Consider the following 18,347-nt stretch of genomic DNA (forward strand, 5'->3'; position numbering starts at 1 on the left):
GAAAGTGGTCCTGTAGTGTGTTAAAGGGAACCTAAAGTGAGAGGGATTTGGAGGCTGGCATATTTATTTCATGTAATACCAGTTGCCTGGCTATCCTGCTGATCCTAATACTTTGTGCAACAGATCCTGAACTAGCATGCAGATCAGATGTTTCTGACTGAAGTCTGACAAGATTAGCTGTATGTAGCTACGAGTTTATTTAAATGCTAATTAACCTTAATGAATGCAGGTGCGACCGCGGGAGATGGGGTAGTTAATCTACCCAGAAGTCCATGGGATCCTATATGTATTATTTCCCTCACTTGCAACGTGTGTGATGCATTCCACCACTCGCTACCGCACTTCAAAAAGAGGAAGTGCGGTAGTGATTGGTGGAACTCGTCACCTACTTTGCATGTGAGCGGAATTATATGCATAGTATCTCACAGACCTCTGGGTAAATTAACCCCCCCCCCCCCGTCTCCCACGGTTACACCTGCAATTATAACGATTTTGAATCTGAAAAGCTACAAACTCGTAGCCACTCAGAAGCCCAGTGCATGCTTGTTTCAGGTGTGTAGTTCAGACACTACAGATGCAGGAAAGATCAGCAGGACAGCCAGGTAACTGGTATTGTTTTAAAGGAAATAAATATGGCAGCCTCCATGTGTCTCACACCTCAGATTCCCTTTGTTTTCTTATCTTGGCAGTAGTCTGCACATTAAGTACCACAGTGGGACTGGTTGTATTAAACCTGGCAAGTCCCCCTTGTCTGATGACTGACCCTCTAGTTTTAGCCCACATAATCTTTGCATCCTATTTTTCCCTTGTATAGAATATGCTTCGAAAGAATGCAGAAAACAATGTACACGAGAGTTCCTTTTTCACTAACAGTTATACCTATTCTTGGTGTGAGGGTGTAACCATTTCAGCCCGCGAGTATTTTTCACTTTACGGATGAGAGAAATTTTCACATTTCAGCGCTCCTTCCTTTGATGCCCCAATAACTTTATCACTACTTAACACAAAGAAATGATCTATACCTTGTTTTTTCTTCCACCAATTAGGCTTTTTTTGGGTGGTACTTTATGTTAAGAATTAATTGATTCTAAATGCATTTTAACGGGAATAATATAAAAAATTAGAAAAATCAGTATTTCTCAGTTTTCGGCCATTATAGTTTTAAAATAATACCTGCTACCGTAATTAAAATCCACACATTTTATTTGCCCATTTGTCCCGGTTATTGCAGCGTTAAAATGATATCCCTAGTATACTGTATGGTGACAATATTTTATTTGGAAATAAAGGTTCTTTTTTACAGTTTTACATCCATCAATAATTTTTAGCCCATAAATTAATAATGATATGCCCTCTTGACATACATATTAAACAATGTTTATTCCCTAAACACAGTAGGTGTAATTTTACTATTTGGCCACAAGATGTCCCCATTGAGCACTTCCTATTCACATACAATAAGTAGGTGAGCGGGGCGCAAGTGGCTCCGGCTTACTGCACACTCACACAGGCACAGTACGGTCACGCTCGTGCATGAAGAGGAGCGACCCTATCAAAAACCGAGAAGCCCGACAAAGATGGGAGTGTGTGTGTGGTGTGTTAACAATTCGAAAAAGAAAACAAGAATCCATACAGGCAAAACATTTACAAAGGCTTTGGTAGTAACAATATATATATAGCTATGGAGGAGGCGGGGGAGCAGCGAGACTGGCATTACAAAGGTAAACAGCCAGCTGCGATTCGCTGTGTGTCGACAGCTCGACTGATGATTTATGGGGCATAGCAGAGCGCAGAGGGGGACTGCGGGGAAGCTGTATAGCAACAGAGGCTAGGCAGGATATGCAGACCCAGCCTCTGTCTGCTATTAGGATTCTTAGAACTCACCTCGTGTTCTCTTTAAAGAAGAGCTGTCAGCCATATTCAGAAAAAACAAGAACGATTATATCCTCTATTTTAAAGCAGTAGGATTAGCCATACTATGCCAGGGAAAAAAAACACATATATAAGTAGATAAATACTTGCTCTACTTACATAACATATGTATTGCAGTGTCCACATTTTGATTTTAGTGATTTTTCTACAGTAAAAAAAGGGAAAATCCTTCTTAGCATTTCCCATTTTAAGTGTGGCTATTTTGAAGCCAATTCAGATGTCATTTCCTCCCTTAGTCTCCTCTACCTTATTTGCCTGCCCTTCACTATAGAAAGTGCATTGTCTCAGCATGAGAAATATTGGCCAATCAGAGAGGAACAGAGGTGTGGGAGGGAAAAACAGGAGGGAAGGAGGCTTCAGCCAGTGAGGCTGCATTAGTTAAGTCTGAGGGGAAGTACAGAAGCAAAAAAGGACAACCCAGCATGCCCTGCAACTTACTTTTTGTGTACCAAATAAGAGTCAGGTAAACTGGGGAATGATAATTTATCAACAAGAAAAGTAATAGAGATTTTAACCACTTTCACCTCCTGGACGTAGAAGCTACGTCCAGGAGGCCATGTGCGCTTCTCTCGGAAGCCTCGCGTTTTCTGCCTTCTACGTCCCTCTAAGCGTACATGTTACGCTTAGAGTGACGTCATGTAAACAAACCTAAGGTTGCCATCTTGTGGCCAAAAAGTAAAACTACATCTACAATAAAAAATAAATAAATAAACAAACCTATATTTACATTTAAAAAAAATACTATTTACATCCCACCCTCCCAAAAATACCCAAATAAAATGTTTAATAATAAAAAAAAAAACACATAAATATTTACCTAAGGGTCTAAACTTTTTAAATATCTATGTAAAGATGCAATATTTCTGTTTTTTTTTTTTTTTTTTTAATTGTAAGCTTGTAAATGGTGATGGATGCAAAACGGAAAAATTCACTTTTATTTCCAAATAAAATATTGTCGCGATACATTGTGATAGGGACATAATTTAAACGGTGTAATAACCGTGACAAATGGGCAAATACAATACGTGGGTTTTAATTATGGAGGCATGTATTATTTTAAAACTATAATGGCCGAAAAATGAGAAATAATGAATTTCGTTTTTTTCTTATTCTTACTGTTAAAATGCAATTACAGTAAGGTAGCTCTCAGCAAAATGTACCACCCAAAGAAAGCCTAATTGGTGGCGAAAAAAACAAGATATAGATCAGTTCATTGTGATAAGTAGTGATAAAGTTATAGGCTAATGAATGGGAGGTGAACATTGCTTGGATGCATAAAGTGAAAATGACTGAGGGCTGGAGTGGTTAACTTTCAGATTGCCTGGTTAGCATCCTTATTACTTGCTTACCAGATAAAAATAAAGAATTGATTTTTAATTTTATGCCCGACAGTTACTCTTTAAAGAGGCCCAGAGATGAAGAAAGGGGCAATTTTTTTCTTACTCAGGACTTCCTCCAGCCCCATAAGCATGGATGTGTCACCCGTCGTCCTCCGTTAAGCCACAATCTTCTCCGGTATGCGGCTCAGTGACGTCAGCAGGGGGCCTTCTGCACATGCTTGGACCTTCTGCGCAAGTGCAGAAGGCCCTGGCTGAAGTCACTTAGCAATCGAACCCTGGCAGACGTGGACCAACTGAGCCACGTACCGGGGTTTGATTGCGGCTGAACGGAGGATACTGGGCGGACTGCGGGAGGCACGCGGGAGGACTGCGAGGACGCATCCATGCTTATGGGGCTGGACTAAGCCCCGGTAAGTAAAAAACAGCCACTTTCTTCATCTCAGTCTCTTTAAGCTCCCTCCACATATTCTCAATTGGAATCAAGTCAGGACTCTGGCTAGGCCAATCCAAAACGTTAATGTTGTTGTCTGCTAACCAATTCTTCACCACTTTTGCTTTGTGTTTTGGGTCATTGTCATGCTGAAATGTCCACTGGTGCCCAAGGCCAAGTTTCTATGCAGACTGCCTGGTGTCATTGAGAATCCTCATGTATTGCTCTATTTTCATGGTGCTTAGGTTCCCTGGTCTATTGGCTGAAAAACACCCACAAAACATTAGGTTCCCACCACCATGTGTGACAGTGGGGATGGTGTTCTTTGGGTTGAAGGCTTCTCCTTTTTTTACCCCCAAATGAAGTAAACATCATTGTGACTAAACAATTCAATTTTTGTTTCATCTGACCGTAATACAGAAGACCAGAAGTCTTCTTCTTTGTCCAGATGAGAATTTGCAAAGGCCAAGCGAGCTTTTGTGTGCCTTATCTGGAGAAGTGGTGTCCTCCCTGGTCTGCATCCTTGGACCCCAGCAGTGTGCAGTGTCCGTTGGATTGTCTTCCTTGAGACATTGCCACCAGCAGAGCCCAGAGTCACAAGGATGGCCTTGGTGGTGATCCTTGGATTCTTTTTCAACACTCTCACTGTCCTCCTGGCCAGCACAGGTGTCACTTTTGGCTTCCGACTACGTCGTCTGAGATTTTCCACAGTGCAGAACATCTTGTATTTTTTAATAATACTTTGCACTGTAGCCACTGAAACTTGAAAACATTTAGAAATGGCCTTGTAGCCCTTTCCTGACTTGTGAACAGCAACAATGCGCAGCCGCAGGTTCTCACTGAGCTCCTTTGTCTTAGCCATGACTCTCCACAAACCAACTGCAGAGAGCTGCTATTTTTTATCTGTTGAGTTGAATAAAACAGCGGTTCCCAATTAATCTACCCTGATTAGGACGCTTTAGAAAAGCTTGGACTATTTTGAATGGTATAGAACTTTGGATTTTCCCACAGACTGTGACCGTTAGTGAAGGGTATGAATAATTTTGGACTGGAAACTTTTTGCTCAAATGTAAATAAAAGCTGAAAAAAATGTTTTTTTTCCCCCACAATAATGCCTCTTGTACATCGTCTTATTATCTTTTGGGAGACACCTATGTCATTTCCTGTCAAAACATTACTTGCTGGTTGAATAAAAGTAACTTCAAGTCACAATTTGCCAGGGGTATGAATAATTATGGGCAGCACTGTATGTATATATATGTTTGTACCAATGTTGAGTAGCTCTTTAAAGCCTAAATCCAGGATAGTTCGAAAACCATCTTTATGTATGCTGAGAGGTTGCTATTGTAACATATTTCTTTAGTAATAAATCACTCACATGCCTATGCTGATTGATTATCAGCCCAGTCACATGATCACTGTTTTCTTGCTTTTCATTCATATAATGCCCTTAAAGGCGGCACTGTTTGCGTGGCTAACCTTCAGCCCAACATCTCCTTCAAGCTGGGAATGGGGCAGGGATTTCTGCCGCATACTATCAGTCAAAACACTGGGTGGAGTTGCAGAGGTCACAGCCTACTGCTTTCCAGATACTCTTCTTCCATCATGCTTTGCAGTGTAACTACTGCAAGCCTGACACTACTTCAGCATCTGGTAATTGCTAGTGTTAAAAGTCTGGTGCTTTGGAGCAGGTTACAAGTAAGAAATCCTGATTAATGTATTAGTTGAAGCTTTATAATCCAAAAGGATACTTAAAGTGGGATAAAACTCCTACTTTTTATTACCTATACAGTTATCATATTTGCTTTTGTGCACAAGTAATATTGTCTGTTTACAAATTACAAGTTCCCAAAGTACAGTGTATCTGCTCTGAATGCTGCCATTGCATTTTATTCATAGCTGCTGTAATTATATATTAAAATCTTTCTAGTGGTCGCTCTCTCTGCTTCTTCTATGTGTGCAGCTCAGTTTCAGCTCTGCTGCTAATGCTTACTAAGTGTAGGTGACAAAGAGATACGGATTGGCCAGCAAGGTCATGGTGAACCAGAACATCTAGGATTGTGTAAGGGGCTGAAATGGATGAACAAGCCCTCTTACTAAAATTCTATGTAAAGCAGAATTTTGCCTTCTTAAAGGATACCCGAAGTGACATGTGACATGATGAGATAGACATGTGTATGTACAGTGCCTAGCACACAAATAGCTATGCTGTGTTCCTTTTTTTCTTTCTCTGCCTGAAAGAGTTAAATATCAGGTATGTAAGTGGCTGACTCAGTCCTGACTCAGACAGGAAGTGACTACAGTGTGACCCTCACTGATAAGAAATTACCCTTTTTAATCTCTTTCTTGCTCTCAGAAGCCATTTTAGGCTAGGAAAGTGTTTTATAGTTGGAATTTCTTATCAGTGAGGGTCACACTGTAGTCACTTCCTGTCTGAGTCAGGACTGAGTCAGCCACTTGCATACCTGATATTTAACTCTTTCACACAGAGAAAGAAAAAAAGGAACACAGCAGTTATTCGTGTGCTAGGCACTGTACATACCCATGTCTCTCTCATCATGTCACATGTCACTTTGGGTATCCTTTAAGATATTTGCGATTTATATAGGTTGGATTGAGCTCTGAGGTGTCCCACAATGCATCATTGCTGAATATGCAAATTGTCCATTTGTTGCCACTGATAGCTAAACACACCTCCAGGACCGCTGGAATGCAGTGATGTGTCAGCTTGTTAAATGTACAGAGCCACAATAATCCAACATGTACACAGACTGTTTCGGAAGAATAAAGTTATGGCCAAATGAATGGGAGGAGCACTGAAAATGGCTCTAGGCGGTAAGGATAAAAAGGCCTGTGGGCTGAAGTGGTTAATCCACCTCGGTTGCACTTTAATGTGATTGACAACAAATGATTTGCATTTCATATTGTAGGCTTGTTTTCGCCCGTGCTTGGGCTTTTTCTGCATCTTATGGAATTTGGTTGCACTCTTTTGAGATTTATATTTTTTTATATACAGTATGTATGTATGTATGTGTATATATATATATATGTGTGTGTGTGTGTGTGTGTGTGTGTGTGTGTGTGTGTGTGTGTGTGTGTGTGTGTGTGTGTGTGTGTGTGTGTGTGTGTGTGTGTGTGTGTGTATATATGTATGTGTATGTATGTGTAGATAGATAGATAGATAGATAGATAGATGGATAGATAGTGTGTATATATATATATATATGTGTGTGTGTGTGTGTGTATATATGTATGTGTATGTATGTGTAGATAGATAGATAGATAGATAGATAGATAGATAGATGGATAGATAGTGTGTATATGTATGTATATATATATATATATATATATATAGAGATAGATAGATAGATAGATAGATAGATAGATAGATAGATAGATAGAGATATATATATATAGATAGATAGATTATATAGAATCATATAGAATCATATAGATTATATAGAATTATATAGATTATATAGATATGTATGTGTATATATATATATATCTATATATAGTGTGTTAATATATTTTTCAGAATGATATTTATAAAATGGGTACCTATATATTTGTGCTCTCAGATGGAAAGTCTGATTACCGTTGAAGTTAAAGGGGAAGAAGAGGATGAGGAGATTGCGGTACCGGTGATAACGGAGGAGGGGATTCCTCTAGAGATCAACTCAGGTGAGAAATAAGCACTGAATACAGAAGTATTCACACATTCTCCTTCTTCTGCGAATCCCCACTTTGGCTATCATTCATAAAACTTTCCCGCATGCGGAAATGCTAAAAACAACCGACTTTACCGAGCACTGAGCAAAATGTGTATTCATAAAGGCTGTTTCCGCATGCAAAGCTGACATTCCCGGGCAAAGCTGACCTTCCCCTGGATGTAGCGATAAGCACGCAGAGTACATTTTAGTTACCTCCCAAGCGGCAGCAGAGAGAACACCGCATGGAGGGACTCGGCCAGCTTCTCCTGTTCCCGCATGCCTACTGACAGCCTACAGCGGGATATCTCCGCACTCCTATCGCAACATGCAACATTTTTATGAATGACCACCCAGAAGGCTGAAATACCGACAGTGGTGTTTCCTGCATGGATTTACTTTACCGCAAACATCAAAGGTCCGCAGCATCCAATATTCAAGTTCCTTTATAGATGGTGTAAAGTTGGCTGATGGTGTAATGGTTAAGGGCTCTGCCTCTGACACAGGAGACCAGGGTTCGAATCTCGGCTCTGCCTGTTCAGTAAGCCAGCACTAATTCAGTAGGAGAACTTTGGCAAGTCTCCCTTATGGTGGCCATACATGGTACAATTTTTTCATACAATCTTACCATTTCTATGTAGTATAAGGGTAAATTAAGTCAATATACTGAAAGGATAATTTAGGCAGTTCCCTTATATTACATAGAAATGGTAAGATTGTATGAAAAAATTGTACCATGTATGGCCACCATAACACTGCTACTGCCAATAGAGCGCGCCCTAGTGGCTGCTGCTCTGCTCTGGCGCTTTGAGTCCGCAAGGAGAAAAGCGCAATATAAATGTTATTTGTCTTGTCTTGTCTTGTCTTATTTATAGCTCATATAAAAAAGACATGAGTAAAAACAGGTCTGCATGATGATGACGCACAGGCATTCCGATCCTTCTTTTTCAAATCATTGCAGCATCTGACAATTCATTAAACACCACACACATCTTATATAGGTCTCGAGAGGACCTGATGGAAGACTTACAATTTGCATATTCATGAGTGAGATCTGCCAGTCATAAACTGTGAACAATATCATTAAATTCTCATAACAACTCATTAATCCTTATTAAAATCAATCCCAATTGCCAATTCCAACATCAATTCACATTTTAAACATTTAAAAACACTGTACAATGTCTCATTCATTATCTCTCTAACTCCACGGGAGGAATTATCATATTGTGGGACACCCATCCAATCAACAGCACGCCTACAACGTCCGCTTAGGAACTACGCGGATACGCAATAAAAATACGCGTAAGAAGAAGCCGACAACGTCCGCATACAGACTTATACGCATCCCATCCGTATATATGTACGCGTTAGTCATAGCCAATCATAATCATGCCTACAACGTCCGCGTAAAGACTGTTGACGCGTCACATGCGTACATATGTACGCATCCAGTCATGGAAAGCGCCCAAAAAACGTCCACAAAACAACATACAACGCGAAAAAACGCGCATTCAAAAGTGTAAAGTTCCAAAAAAAGGGGTGGGTGCATTGATTGTAAAGTGTCCCCACAAATGACAACAACCTCCCAAATAAACCTCCATCTATTCAACTCAAGATAAGTTATATGATAAGTTTACAAATATCGTATTCACGATTTAACCCTTTAGGTTCCAAGGTATCAAGTCTTTTTATCCAAAAATACTCCCTCTTCAACAATTCCTTTAGTCTGTCACCTCCCCTCCTCTGTGGCGGCACCCCTTCCAAAACCTGTACCCTCAATTGGGACACATTGTGTCCAAATTTGCAAAACTGCTCGAAAACAGTCAATTCTAAATTTTTAGTCCTAATACTCGATTTATGTGAAGCAATTCTGTCCCTGAGGCACTGGGTGGTCTGGCCCACATATCTAGTGCCGCAGGGACATTTCAACAAATAGACCACATATCTTGATTCACATGTATAATACCCATTAATTTTAAATTTTGACCCTCTACTCGGATGTGTGAATGTGTCCCCTTTGAGAATGTGACCACACAGGTGACACCCAAGACAGGGAAATGTACCCCTCCTGGTAGTCACCCCTGCAGTCTCAGTACCAATGTCACCCTTAACTATCCTATCCCTCAGAGATGGTGCTCTTCTGAAGGACAAGAGTGGATGCATATGGAATTCACGTATTGTAGGTAATCCTTGCTTCAAAATTGACCAGTGTCTATTAACTATAGCACCTATTTTTTCTGACAGTACATTATAAGTAGTAACCAGTGGAATTCTGTCCCTAGTCTCTGCCCTTTCTCTTCTCAATGTAGTTTTTTGTACCCCAAATCTTCCTCTGCAAGCTCTCATATCAAAATCTTTTTCCAAACATATGGCTGGATAACCCCTGGCCAAAAATTTATATTTCATCTCTTTCACCCTTTGTTCTTTCAACTCAGGGTTACTTACAATTCTTTCAACTTTCTGGAGTTGGCCCTTGGGGATATTTAATTTAACATGGGGGGTATGAAAGCTGGCAAAGTGAAGTATTGAGTTCCTGACTGTCGGTTTTACGTAAAGATCCGTCTCCCGTCTGCCTTCCTTCTTGATCACCCAAGTATCAAGAAAACTAACTCTCTCATAATCGCAATGCACTGTCAAGACAATTTCAGGACATTTCAAATGCAACTCTTCAACGAAGGAGTCTAAGCTCGAACGTGGCCCCGCCCACAAACAAAAAATGTCGTCAATATATCGACGCCAAAAAAGGGCATGTTTACAAAAAAACACTACTAGAGAAAACAAAAGCCTCCTCGAATAAGCCCATAAATAAATTAGCATAGGACGGGGCCACGTTCGAGCCCATTGCCGTACCCCTTCGTTGTACATAAAATGAATCTCCAAAAAGAAAGTCATTTTTCCTCAATACAATTTCCAATAAAGTAATCAAAAATTTTCTTTCAGCAACAGAAAAATCCGTATAGACCTCTAAATAATACCTAATTGCCTCCACACCTCCTTCATGGGTTATGGAAGTATACAAGGCGCCAACATCCATGGTTACAAGTAATACTTCCTGTTTTATATTTTCAATTTGTCTAATATCCTGCAGAAAATGTCTCGTATCCCTGACATAAGAGTCCAATGTAAGAACAATTGGCTTCAATATTCTATCTAGAAATATGGAGATGTTAGAAAAGACAGAATCTATACTAGATACTATAGGCCTCCCAGGGGGATCTTTTAACCTTTTGTGAATTTTGGGCAAAATATATATAATTGGGACCCTTGGAAACTTCTTAATCAGAAACTTTTTCAAATCACTGTCAATCAAACCCTGATTCTCTGCTGATGTCACAACTTCTTCAATTAATTTCTGAATGTCTCTAGTGCAGGCTTTCTCAACGAGAGTTCCCTGGAACCCCAGGGTTCCTTGAGTACTCTGCAGGGGTTCCTTGGCATTTTTCCCATCGTGGGGGAAGCATAATAGAGCACACTATAATAGATGGTACTGTAACAAGAAGCACTAAATTGGGGAGTCAGGAGACAGTATAACGAGTGGCAGTGTAATGGGGGGTAGTGAAATAAACAGCCACACATACTTTTAAGACCATGCCTCCTGCAAAACAAATGCAGGGGTTCCTCGAGATCAAAAAATTGTTTGCAGGGGTTCCTTGAGATCAAAAAGTTATTTTCAGGGTTCCTTCAGGGTAGAAAGGTTGAGAAAGGCTGCTCTAGTGGGATCACATGATAATTTCTCATATACATCACCATCCTGTAGTTGTCGAATAATTTCTTTCTTGTAGTCCTGAGTGTCCTTTACAACGACGGCTCCACCCTTATCAGCTGGCTTCACTGTGATTAATTTATTTTTTGATAATGAATTCAAGGCAGCTTTTTCATCCCTTGTCATATTCCATGGGATATTCTTGATCTTTTTAGATTCAAACAGTTCCTGTAATTCTTTAATATCCTGGTTCACCTTATTAGCAAAGCTATCAATTACGCCATGTGATGTAGGAAGAAAAGTACTGTTGTTTCTTAGGCCCCATTCTTTCAATTTGATACACTCACCAGAGGATGATAATGGGTAAGACAAAAAATGGTTAACTCCAAAAAAATACTTTAACTTCAAAGCTCTATAAAATCTAGCTAGTTCCACGTCAAGTAGGAAGAAATCAGGATAATTGGTCGGGCAAAAGGACAGTCCGTAGTTCAACACCTTGTGTTCCACTTCGGTCATGCAGTAAGAGGATATGTTCACCACTAGGTCTACAGGGATTATTTCCGATTTCTCAATTCCATTTTCAAATTGTTTTTCTTTTTGTCTTTGTTTTTGCCTTTGGTATCTTTTTCCTCCCCGCCGCTTGCACTGTCTGACTGTAATGACTGTTCGTCTGTCGTGGTTAAAAAATCAGTAGAAGAATGTCCTGTATTGTCGCCCGGAGGGCGAGGAACTGGGGGCTTTTTGGGTTTCTGTGACTTGACAGGCCGTGGGCGCCTAGGATAAGCGCCTCCCCCACTCCTTTGCCATCTGTATACATAACCCGTCAGATAGTCTTGGGTATCTCGATGGAATTTACTCCTTTTTGCCTCCTCTAGCGATTTTTCATATTCCTTTAGTGTCACATCCAAGGTCTGTTTGAACTTATCGAAATCCTCTTTCTCCAACATCTCCGCTAGTGACTGATACAACTTTGAGATTTGTTCCTCCAATAACGGCAATTCTTTCATAATTTTCTGAACCGTACACAGCATTGCATCGAATGATGCTCGATTCCAGATCTGTTCCCATGTCTCGACATGTTCCTTGCATTTTGAAAACAGAGTTGGAGGAATTTGTATATGCATGCTCCTAGGGATTTTCCCTTCTTTATAATATTCGACTAACGTCTTTGCATGCAAATCAAGATCGATGTATTTTTTCTTTAAGCTCTCCAAATCCCGTTTTATCAGCTTGACATCTGGTTTCTTCAGAAAGCCACCACCGGACGAGACCGAGGCCACAATACTAGCGGCTTGTTCCTGGGAGTATGCAAATGACTTGCTTGACGCCTTTTCCCCCAAGGGCTCCATTGTGCACAATAACAGTACTCCAAGTACGTCGATCAAAACCAGCGTTTGTTGCACCAAATGGGTTTGGTGTGCAGAGACCACCCCTGGAGTCACAGGGAATCCACAGCAAACATCAAAGGTCCACAGCATCCAATATTCAAGTTCCTTTATTTATAGCTCTTATAAAAAAGACATGAGTAAAAACAGGTCTGCATGATGATGACGCACAGGCGTTTCGATCCTTCTTTTTCAAATCATTGCAGCATCTGAGAATTCATTAAACACCACACACATCTTATATAGGTCTCGAGAGGACCTGATGGAAGACTTACAATTTGCATATTCATGAGTGAGATCTGCCAGTCATAAACTGTGAACAATATCATTAAATTCTCATAACAACTCATTAATCCTCATTAAAATCAATCCCAATTGCCAATTCCAACATCAATTCACATTTTAAACATTCTACAATGTCTCATTCATTATCTCTCTAACTCCACGGGAGGAATTATCAGGAGGGGTACGTTTCCCTGTCTTGGGTGTCACCTGTGTGGTCACATTCTCAAAGGGGACACATTCACACATCCGAGTAGAGGGTCAAAATTTAAAATTAATGGGTATTATACATGTGAATCAAGATATGTGGTCTATTTGTTGAAATGTCCCTGCGGCACTAGATATGTGGGCCAGACCACCCAGTGCCTCAGGGACAGAATTGCTTCACATAAATCGAGTATTAGGACTAAAAATTTAGAATTGACTGTTTCCGAGCATTTTTGCAAATTTGGACACAATGTGTCCCAATTGAGGGTACAGGTTTTGGAAGGGGTGCCGCCACAGAGGAGGGGAGGTGACAGACTAAAGGAATTGTTGAAGAGGGAGTATTTTTGGATAAAAAGACTTGATACCTTGGAACCTAAAGGGTTAAATCGTGAATACGATATTTGTAAACTTATCATATAACTTATCTTGAGTTGAATAGATGGAGGTTTATTTGGGAGGTTGTTGTCATTTGTGGGGACACTTTACAATCAATGCACCCACCCCTTTTTTTGGAACTTTACACTTTTGAATGCGCGTTTTTTCGCGTTGTATGTCGTTTTGTGGACGTTTTTGGGGCGCTTTCCATGACTGGATGCGTACATATGTACGCATGTGACACGTCAACAGTCTTTACGCGGACGTTGTAGGCATGATTATGATTGGCTATGACTAACGCGTACATATATACGGATGGGATGCGTATAAGTCTGTATGCGGACGTTGTCGGCTTCTTCTTACGCGTATTTTTATTGCGTATCCGCGTAGTTCCTAAGCGGACGTTGTAGGCGTGCTGTTGATTGGATGGGTGTCCCACAATATGATAATTCCTCCCGTGGAGTTAGAGAGATAATGAATGAGACATTGTACAGTGTTTTTAAATGTTTAAAATGTGAATTGATGTTGGAATTGGCAATTGGGATTGATTTTAATAAGGATTAATGAGTTGTTATGAGAATTTAATGATATTGTTCACAGTTTATGACTGGCAGATCTCACTCATGAATATGCAAATTGTAAGTCTTCCATCAGGTCCTCTCGAGACCTATATAAGATGTGTGTGGTGTTTAATGAATTGTCAGATGCTGCAATGATTTGAAAAAGAAGGATCGGAATGCCTGTGCGTCATCATCATGCAGACCTGTTTTTACTCATGTCTTTTTTATATGAGCTATAAATAAAGGAACTTGAATATTGGATGCTGCGGACCTTTGATGTTTGCTGTGGATTCCCTGTGACTCCAGGGGTGGTCTCTGCACACCAAACCCATTTGGCGCAACAAACGCTGGTTTTGATCGGATTTACTTTACCGACAGCACTTTTATGAATGGTAGCCTTTGTGTCGCATGTACAGGGGCGGCTCCAGGATTTTTCTCATTGAGGGTGCTTTGCAGGTGCTGGACCAACTTCTAGGGTAGCTGAGGACCTGCGGCCCGCGAAGTGCGCCACGGTGAAAATGGACGTGTCCATGCACTAGAAAGTGGGCGTGGTAATGACAAGTCATGAGCAGGGCCAAATTTACATGAACTTAGCAGTGGTTTAGTTCACTGACAGTGGACATCAACATAGCTGGTATAGTTGCCGCAGTATAGCTAGTATAATTGCCCGAGTATAGATAGTATAGTTGCTGCACTGTAGCTGGTATAGTTGCCCCAGTATAGATGGTATAGTAGCCCCCAATATAGGTAGTATAGTTGCCCCAGTATAGATAGTATAGTTGCCCCCAGGATAGGTAGTATAGTTGCCCCAGTCAGTGCCTGCTCCCCCCCCCCCCCCCCGGCGGCCGCCGGTTATCTTACCTTCGGCGGCCGCTTCCCCTGCAACTGTCTCCCATCTCCCGCCACCAGCCACTACTCAGACCTCACTTCAGTGCGACCTGCTGCGCCGCTATGATAGGACAGCGGGTCACCTATCAGCGTGCCTACAGGAAGTCTTCCTGTATGATAGGCGACCCGCTGTCCTGTCATAGCGACACACCGGGTCTCTCTGATTTGAGTGGCTGGTGGCAGGAGATGGGAGACATAAGCAGGGGAAGCGACCGCCCGCCGAAAAACAATCGGCCGCTGCTGCAAGGGTGCTACAGATAATTTTTGGGGGTGCTATACCACCTCCAAGCTCCCCCCCCCCCCCCCGTGCCGCCTATGCGCATGTAAGAATGTGCTCTCCTCTCCTGCCTGACACCAGCGCCTTTATTACTTTTGAAAATAGTTATTTACTGAGTGTTCTGGTTTATCTACACAACTTTCCCAACCTCTTATGTGCAGTGCCTGTGATAAGTCCTTTGAGAGAACAGAAAATGGGAAAAGAACAGCAGAAAGCTGAGAGGGGCAGAATAAAGCAAGACCGCTCCCACAATTAAGTTTTCTGAACACTGCTAAAGCTGCATACATAAGTCCAACCACTGTCACCCTTAACGATTGATTAGCGACGGTTCTAGGAGTGAGCAGGGTTGCCAACTCATCCCTTTACATACTGACACATCTAAGTTATACAGGTTCTGGGGCTTCTCACAGATAATCAGTGCCTAAACTGCATCTAACTGTCCACAAGACATGTATAATTCATAAGCGTCCGTATTTAAAGGGATGAGTTGGCAACACTGGGAGTGAGCACGGTACAGACATATGCTATTCATCTATGGACAATCAGCATGGATAAAATATATAGAAATAGAAATATATCTACACAAATAGTTCAATGAAGATTTGTACATTGAGTAAGCAGAGAAAGCACATGGCCCAACACAGGAGGGCAAAATCTGCAGGTCAAAACTCTGTTTGCCTACACCCCAAGGAGAAAAGACCCTTTCACTATAAAGGTGCCCATTAACAGTACAATTTCCCGAACGATTGACCGTACAATCGATCGGATCGGGTGCTGATAATGGTTCTGATTGATGATGAACAATCTCATTAGTCTGATCAAATTGCTTATCATTTTTCTCCACCGTTAGTAGGCCTGAACAATCGACCGTCCGATTCGATCTTGCGATCTACCAGAAATGATCATTCAGGAAATTGGATTGTTAATGGGCACCTTACTAATTTTATTGGACAGAGAAGAAAGTTTGGAAGAATAGTTACAGAGTCCGTCTATGTCGAGATGTCCCATCATCCCTGCATAAGGAGGGAAGAGTGTGACACCATTGATCATCATATAATTCTGCTGTACCATTCAGTCTCACACTTTTAGTCAATGGATGAAACAATTATCATTTGCATAGACTGCTGATTGGAGTAACGCACTTCCTGCATGTAAAATTGTCTGGGCATTTTTCTTTTCACCTCATCGGAACTGATGATGTTTTTTAGTGAGGGTGTTGGAACATCTTTTAGATCAGTGTTTCTCAATATTATTACAGTGTAACTTGCCTTCTTAAAACAGAAGGTATTAGTGATAATTCAACTTTAAAGTGGACCTCAACTCAGAACTTCCTCTCTACTGTAAAACATTAGCAACAGCATAATAACCTTTTAAAGGAAAACATTTATTTGTTACAGCTGATACAAATCATGCAATAAATCTGCAGTGTGTCTACTTCGTGCTTTCATGGAAGCATACATAGTGTTAACATCCTGTGTTTATGAATTAGCTGCTCTGCCGTGGTAGAGGAGATTCCTGAGCTGACACAGATGAAGAGATAAAATAACAGTGGTGATTAGTCACAGATGAGGAGGGGTTAGACAGGCTAGACTCTCTATATACAAACATGGTGCATTTCTTTATGTTTCCTTCTGTCCTGTGCAAGAGTTCAGGTCCACTTTACGTGAGCAAATATGGTTACCCACAATGCATCATTACTGAAGCCAGACTTACATCCAGAACCGCTGGTGTCTAGCAAGCCTATAGCTCAGTGATGGCGAACCTTGGCACTCCAGCTCTGGTGGAACTACAAGTCCCATGAGGCATTGCAGTACTCTGACACTTATAAGCATACCTCGGGGAGGCAGAGGCATGATGGGATTTGTAGTTTTGTCACAGCTGGAGTGCCAAGGTTAGCCATCACTACTATAGCTTATACATTTTACAGAGCCACATCAACCCAACATGCAGATAGACTGTATTATTACAGCACATACCCTTTATGGAAGGTGGTGTTAGTTGAGTACCCCCACTCATGAATAACAACCTGAGGAACCCTTGACACATATATATTTGTTAGGAATACTCAATGTTTGCATATAAACTTTTTTAAGCATCTTTTTAATTCATTAAAAATCCATATTCAGGCTTATTTATGTATGATCCGTATATTTTTAACCCCCAAAACTCCAAATTCAACCCAAGTACCCCCAGGAGTGTGTATTCCATATGTTGACATCCCAAACTCAGGAGCACACAAAGGTGCCCATTTGAAGGTTTTACATTTGCTGTAATTTTTTTTTGCAGTGGTTTAGGTAAGATTTCTAGTTCTGTATGGGAGAGGGTGGGGCCCAGACTCCCGGGGTACTGGAACTGAGACTCCAGTCCATGGACTTTGGCTCACAAATACTCTTATTGAAAAAAACATATTTACCTACATTTCTTTTACTTAAAGGGGCACTACAGCGAAAAATTATAACATTTAAAATATGTGCAAACATATACAAATAAGAAGTACACTTTTTTTCAGAGTAAAATGAGCCATAAATTACTTTTCTCCTATGTTGCTGTCACTTACAGTAGGTTGTAGAAATCTGACAGAAGTGACAGGTTTTGGACTAGTCCATCTCTTTATAGGGGATTTTCAGGGATATATTTATTTTCAAAAGCACTTGGTGAATGGCAGTTGCGCTGTCCAACTGCCAAAAAACTGTGTAGGGAGCAGGGAGGCTGGCCAACATCATTGTTAAAATCCTTTTTAGGGAATATCTTTATAAAGAATAAAAGCCTTGCTGAGAATCCCCTATGAAGAGATGGACTAGTCCAAAACCTGTCACTTCTGTCAGATTTCTACTACCTACTGTAAGTGACAGCAACATAGGAGAAAAGTAATTTATGGCTCATTTTACTCTGGAAAAAGTGTACTTCTTATTTGTATATGTTTGCACATTTAAATTTTATAATTTTTCGCTGTAGTGCCCCTTTAACAATATTCTTTCCAGCTGTCATGTTTTCTCCCTTCTGGATTCAGCTTATGGGTTGGGGAATCAGATGTGCCCATGTGACTCCCACAGTAAGAGTATATTTCCCAGCGTCCCTTCATCACAACAGAAACCATGGGCTTGATTCACTAAGACAAATAACATGCCTTATCCGAGTTAACACACCTTATCAAAGATAACGCACCTTATCAGAGTATCATAGCGAGTGCTACGAACCCGCAGGGGCTCAGGGCAGGACGAGTGGAGCTCTCGTGATTGCCAATTAGCAGGCATA

The 18,347-nt window shown here is 41.0% G+C and overlaps 1 protein-coding gene across 3 annotated transcripts in view; it reads left to right on the plus strand.

Annotated features, from left to right (window-relative positions):
* The window catches only part of LOC137536350 (zinc finger protein 501-like), a 45,780-nt gene that overhangs the window by 25,278 nt on the left and 2,155 nt on the right, over positions 1-18,347 (plus strand). For all 3 annotated transcript variants that reach the window (XM_068258532.1, XM_068258531.1, XM_068258533.1), the window contains exon 7: positions 7,284-7,386. In XM_068258532.1, the coding sequence (XP_068114633.1) occupies positions 7,284-7,386 (103 nt within the window). The remainder of the gene's footprint in view (positions 1-7,283; positions 7,387-18,347) is intronic.

The sequence above is a fragment of the Hyperolius riggenbachi genome, chromosome 10 (genome assembly GCF_040937935.1).
Source record: "Hyperolius riggenbachi isolate aHypRig1 chromosome 10, aHypRig1.pri, whole genome shotgun sequence".
Classification (NCBI taxonomy): domain Eukaryota; kingdom Metazoa; phylum Chordata; class Amphibia; order Anura; family Hyperoliidae; genus Hyperolius; species Hyperolius riggenbachi.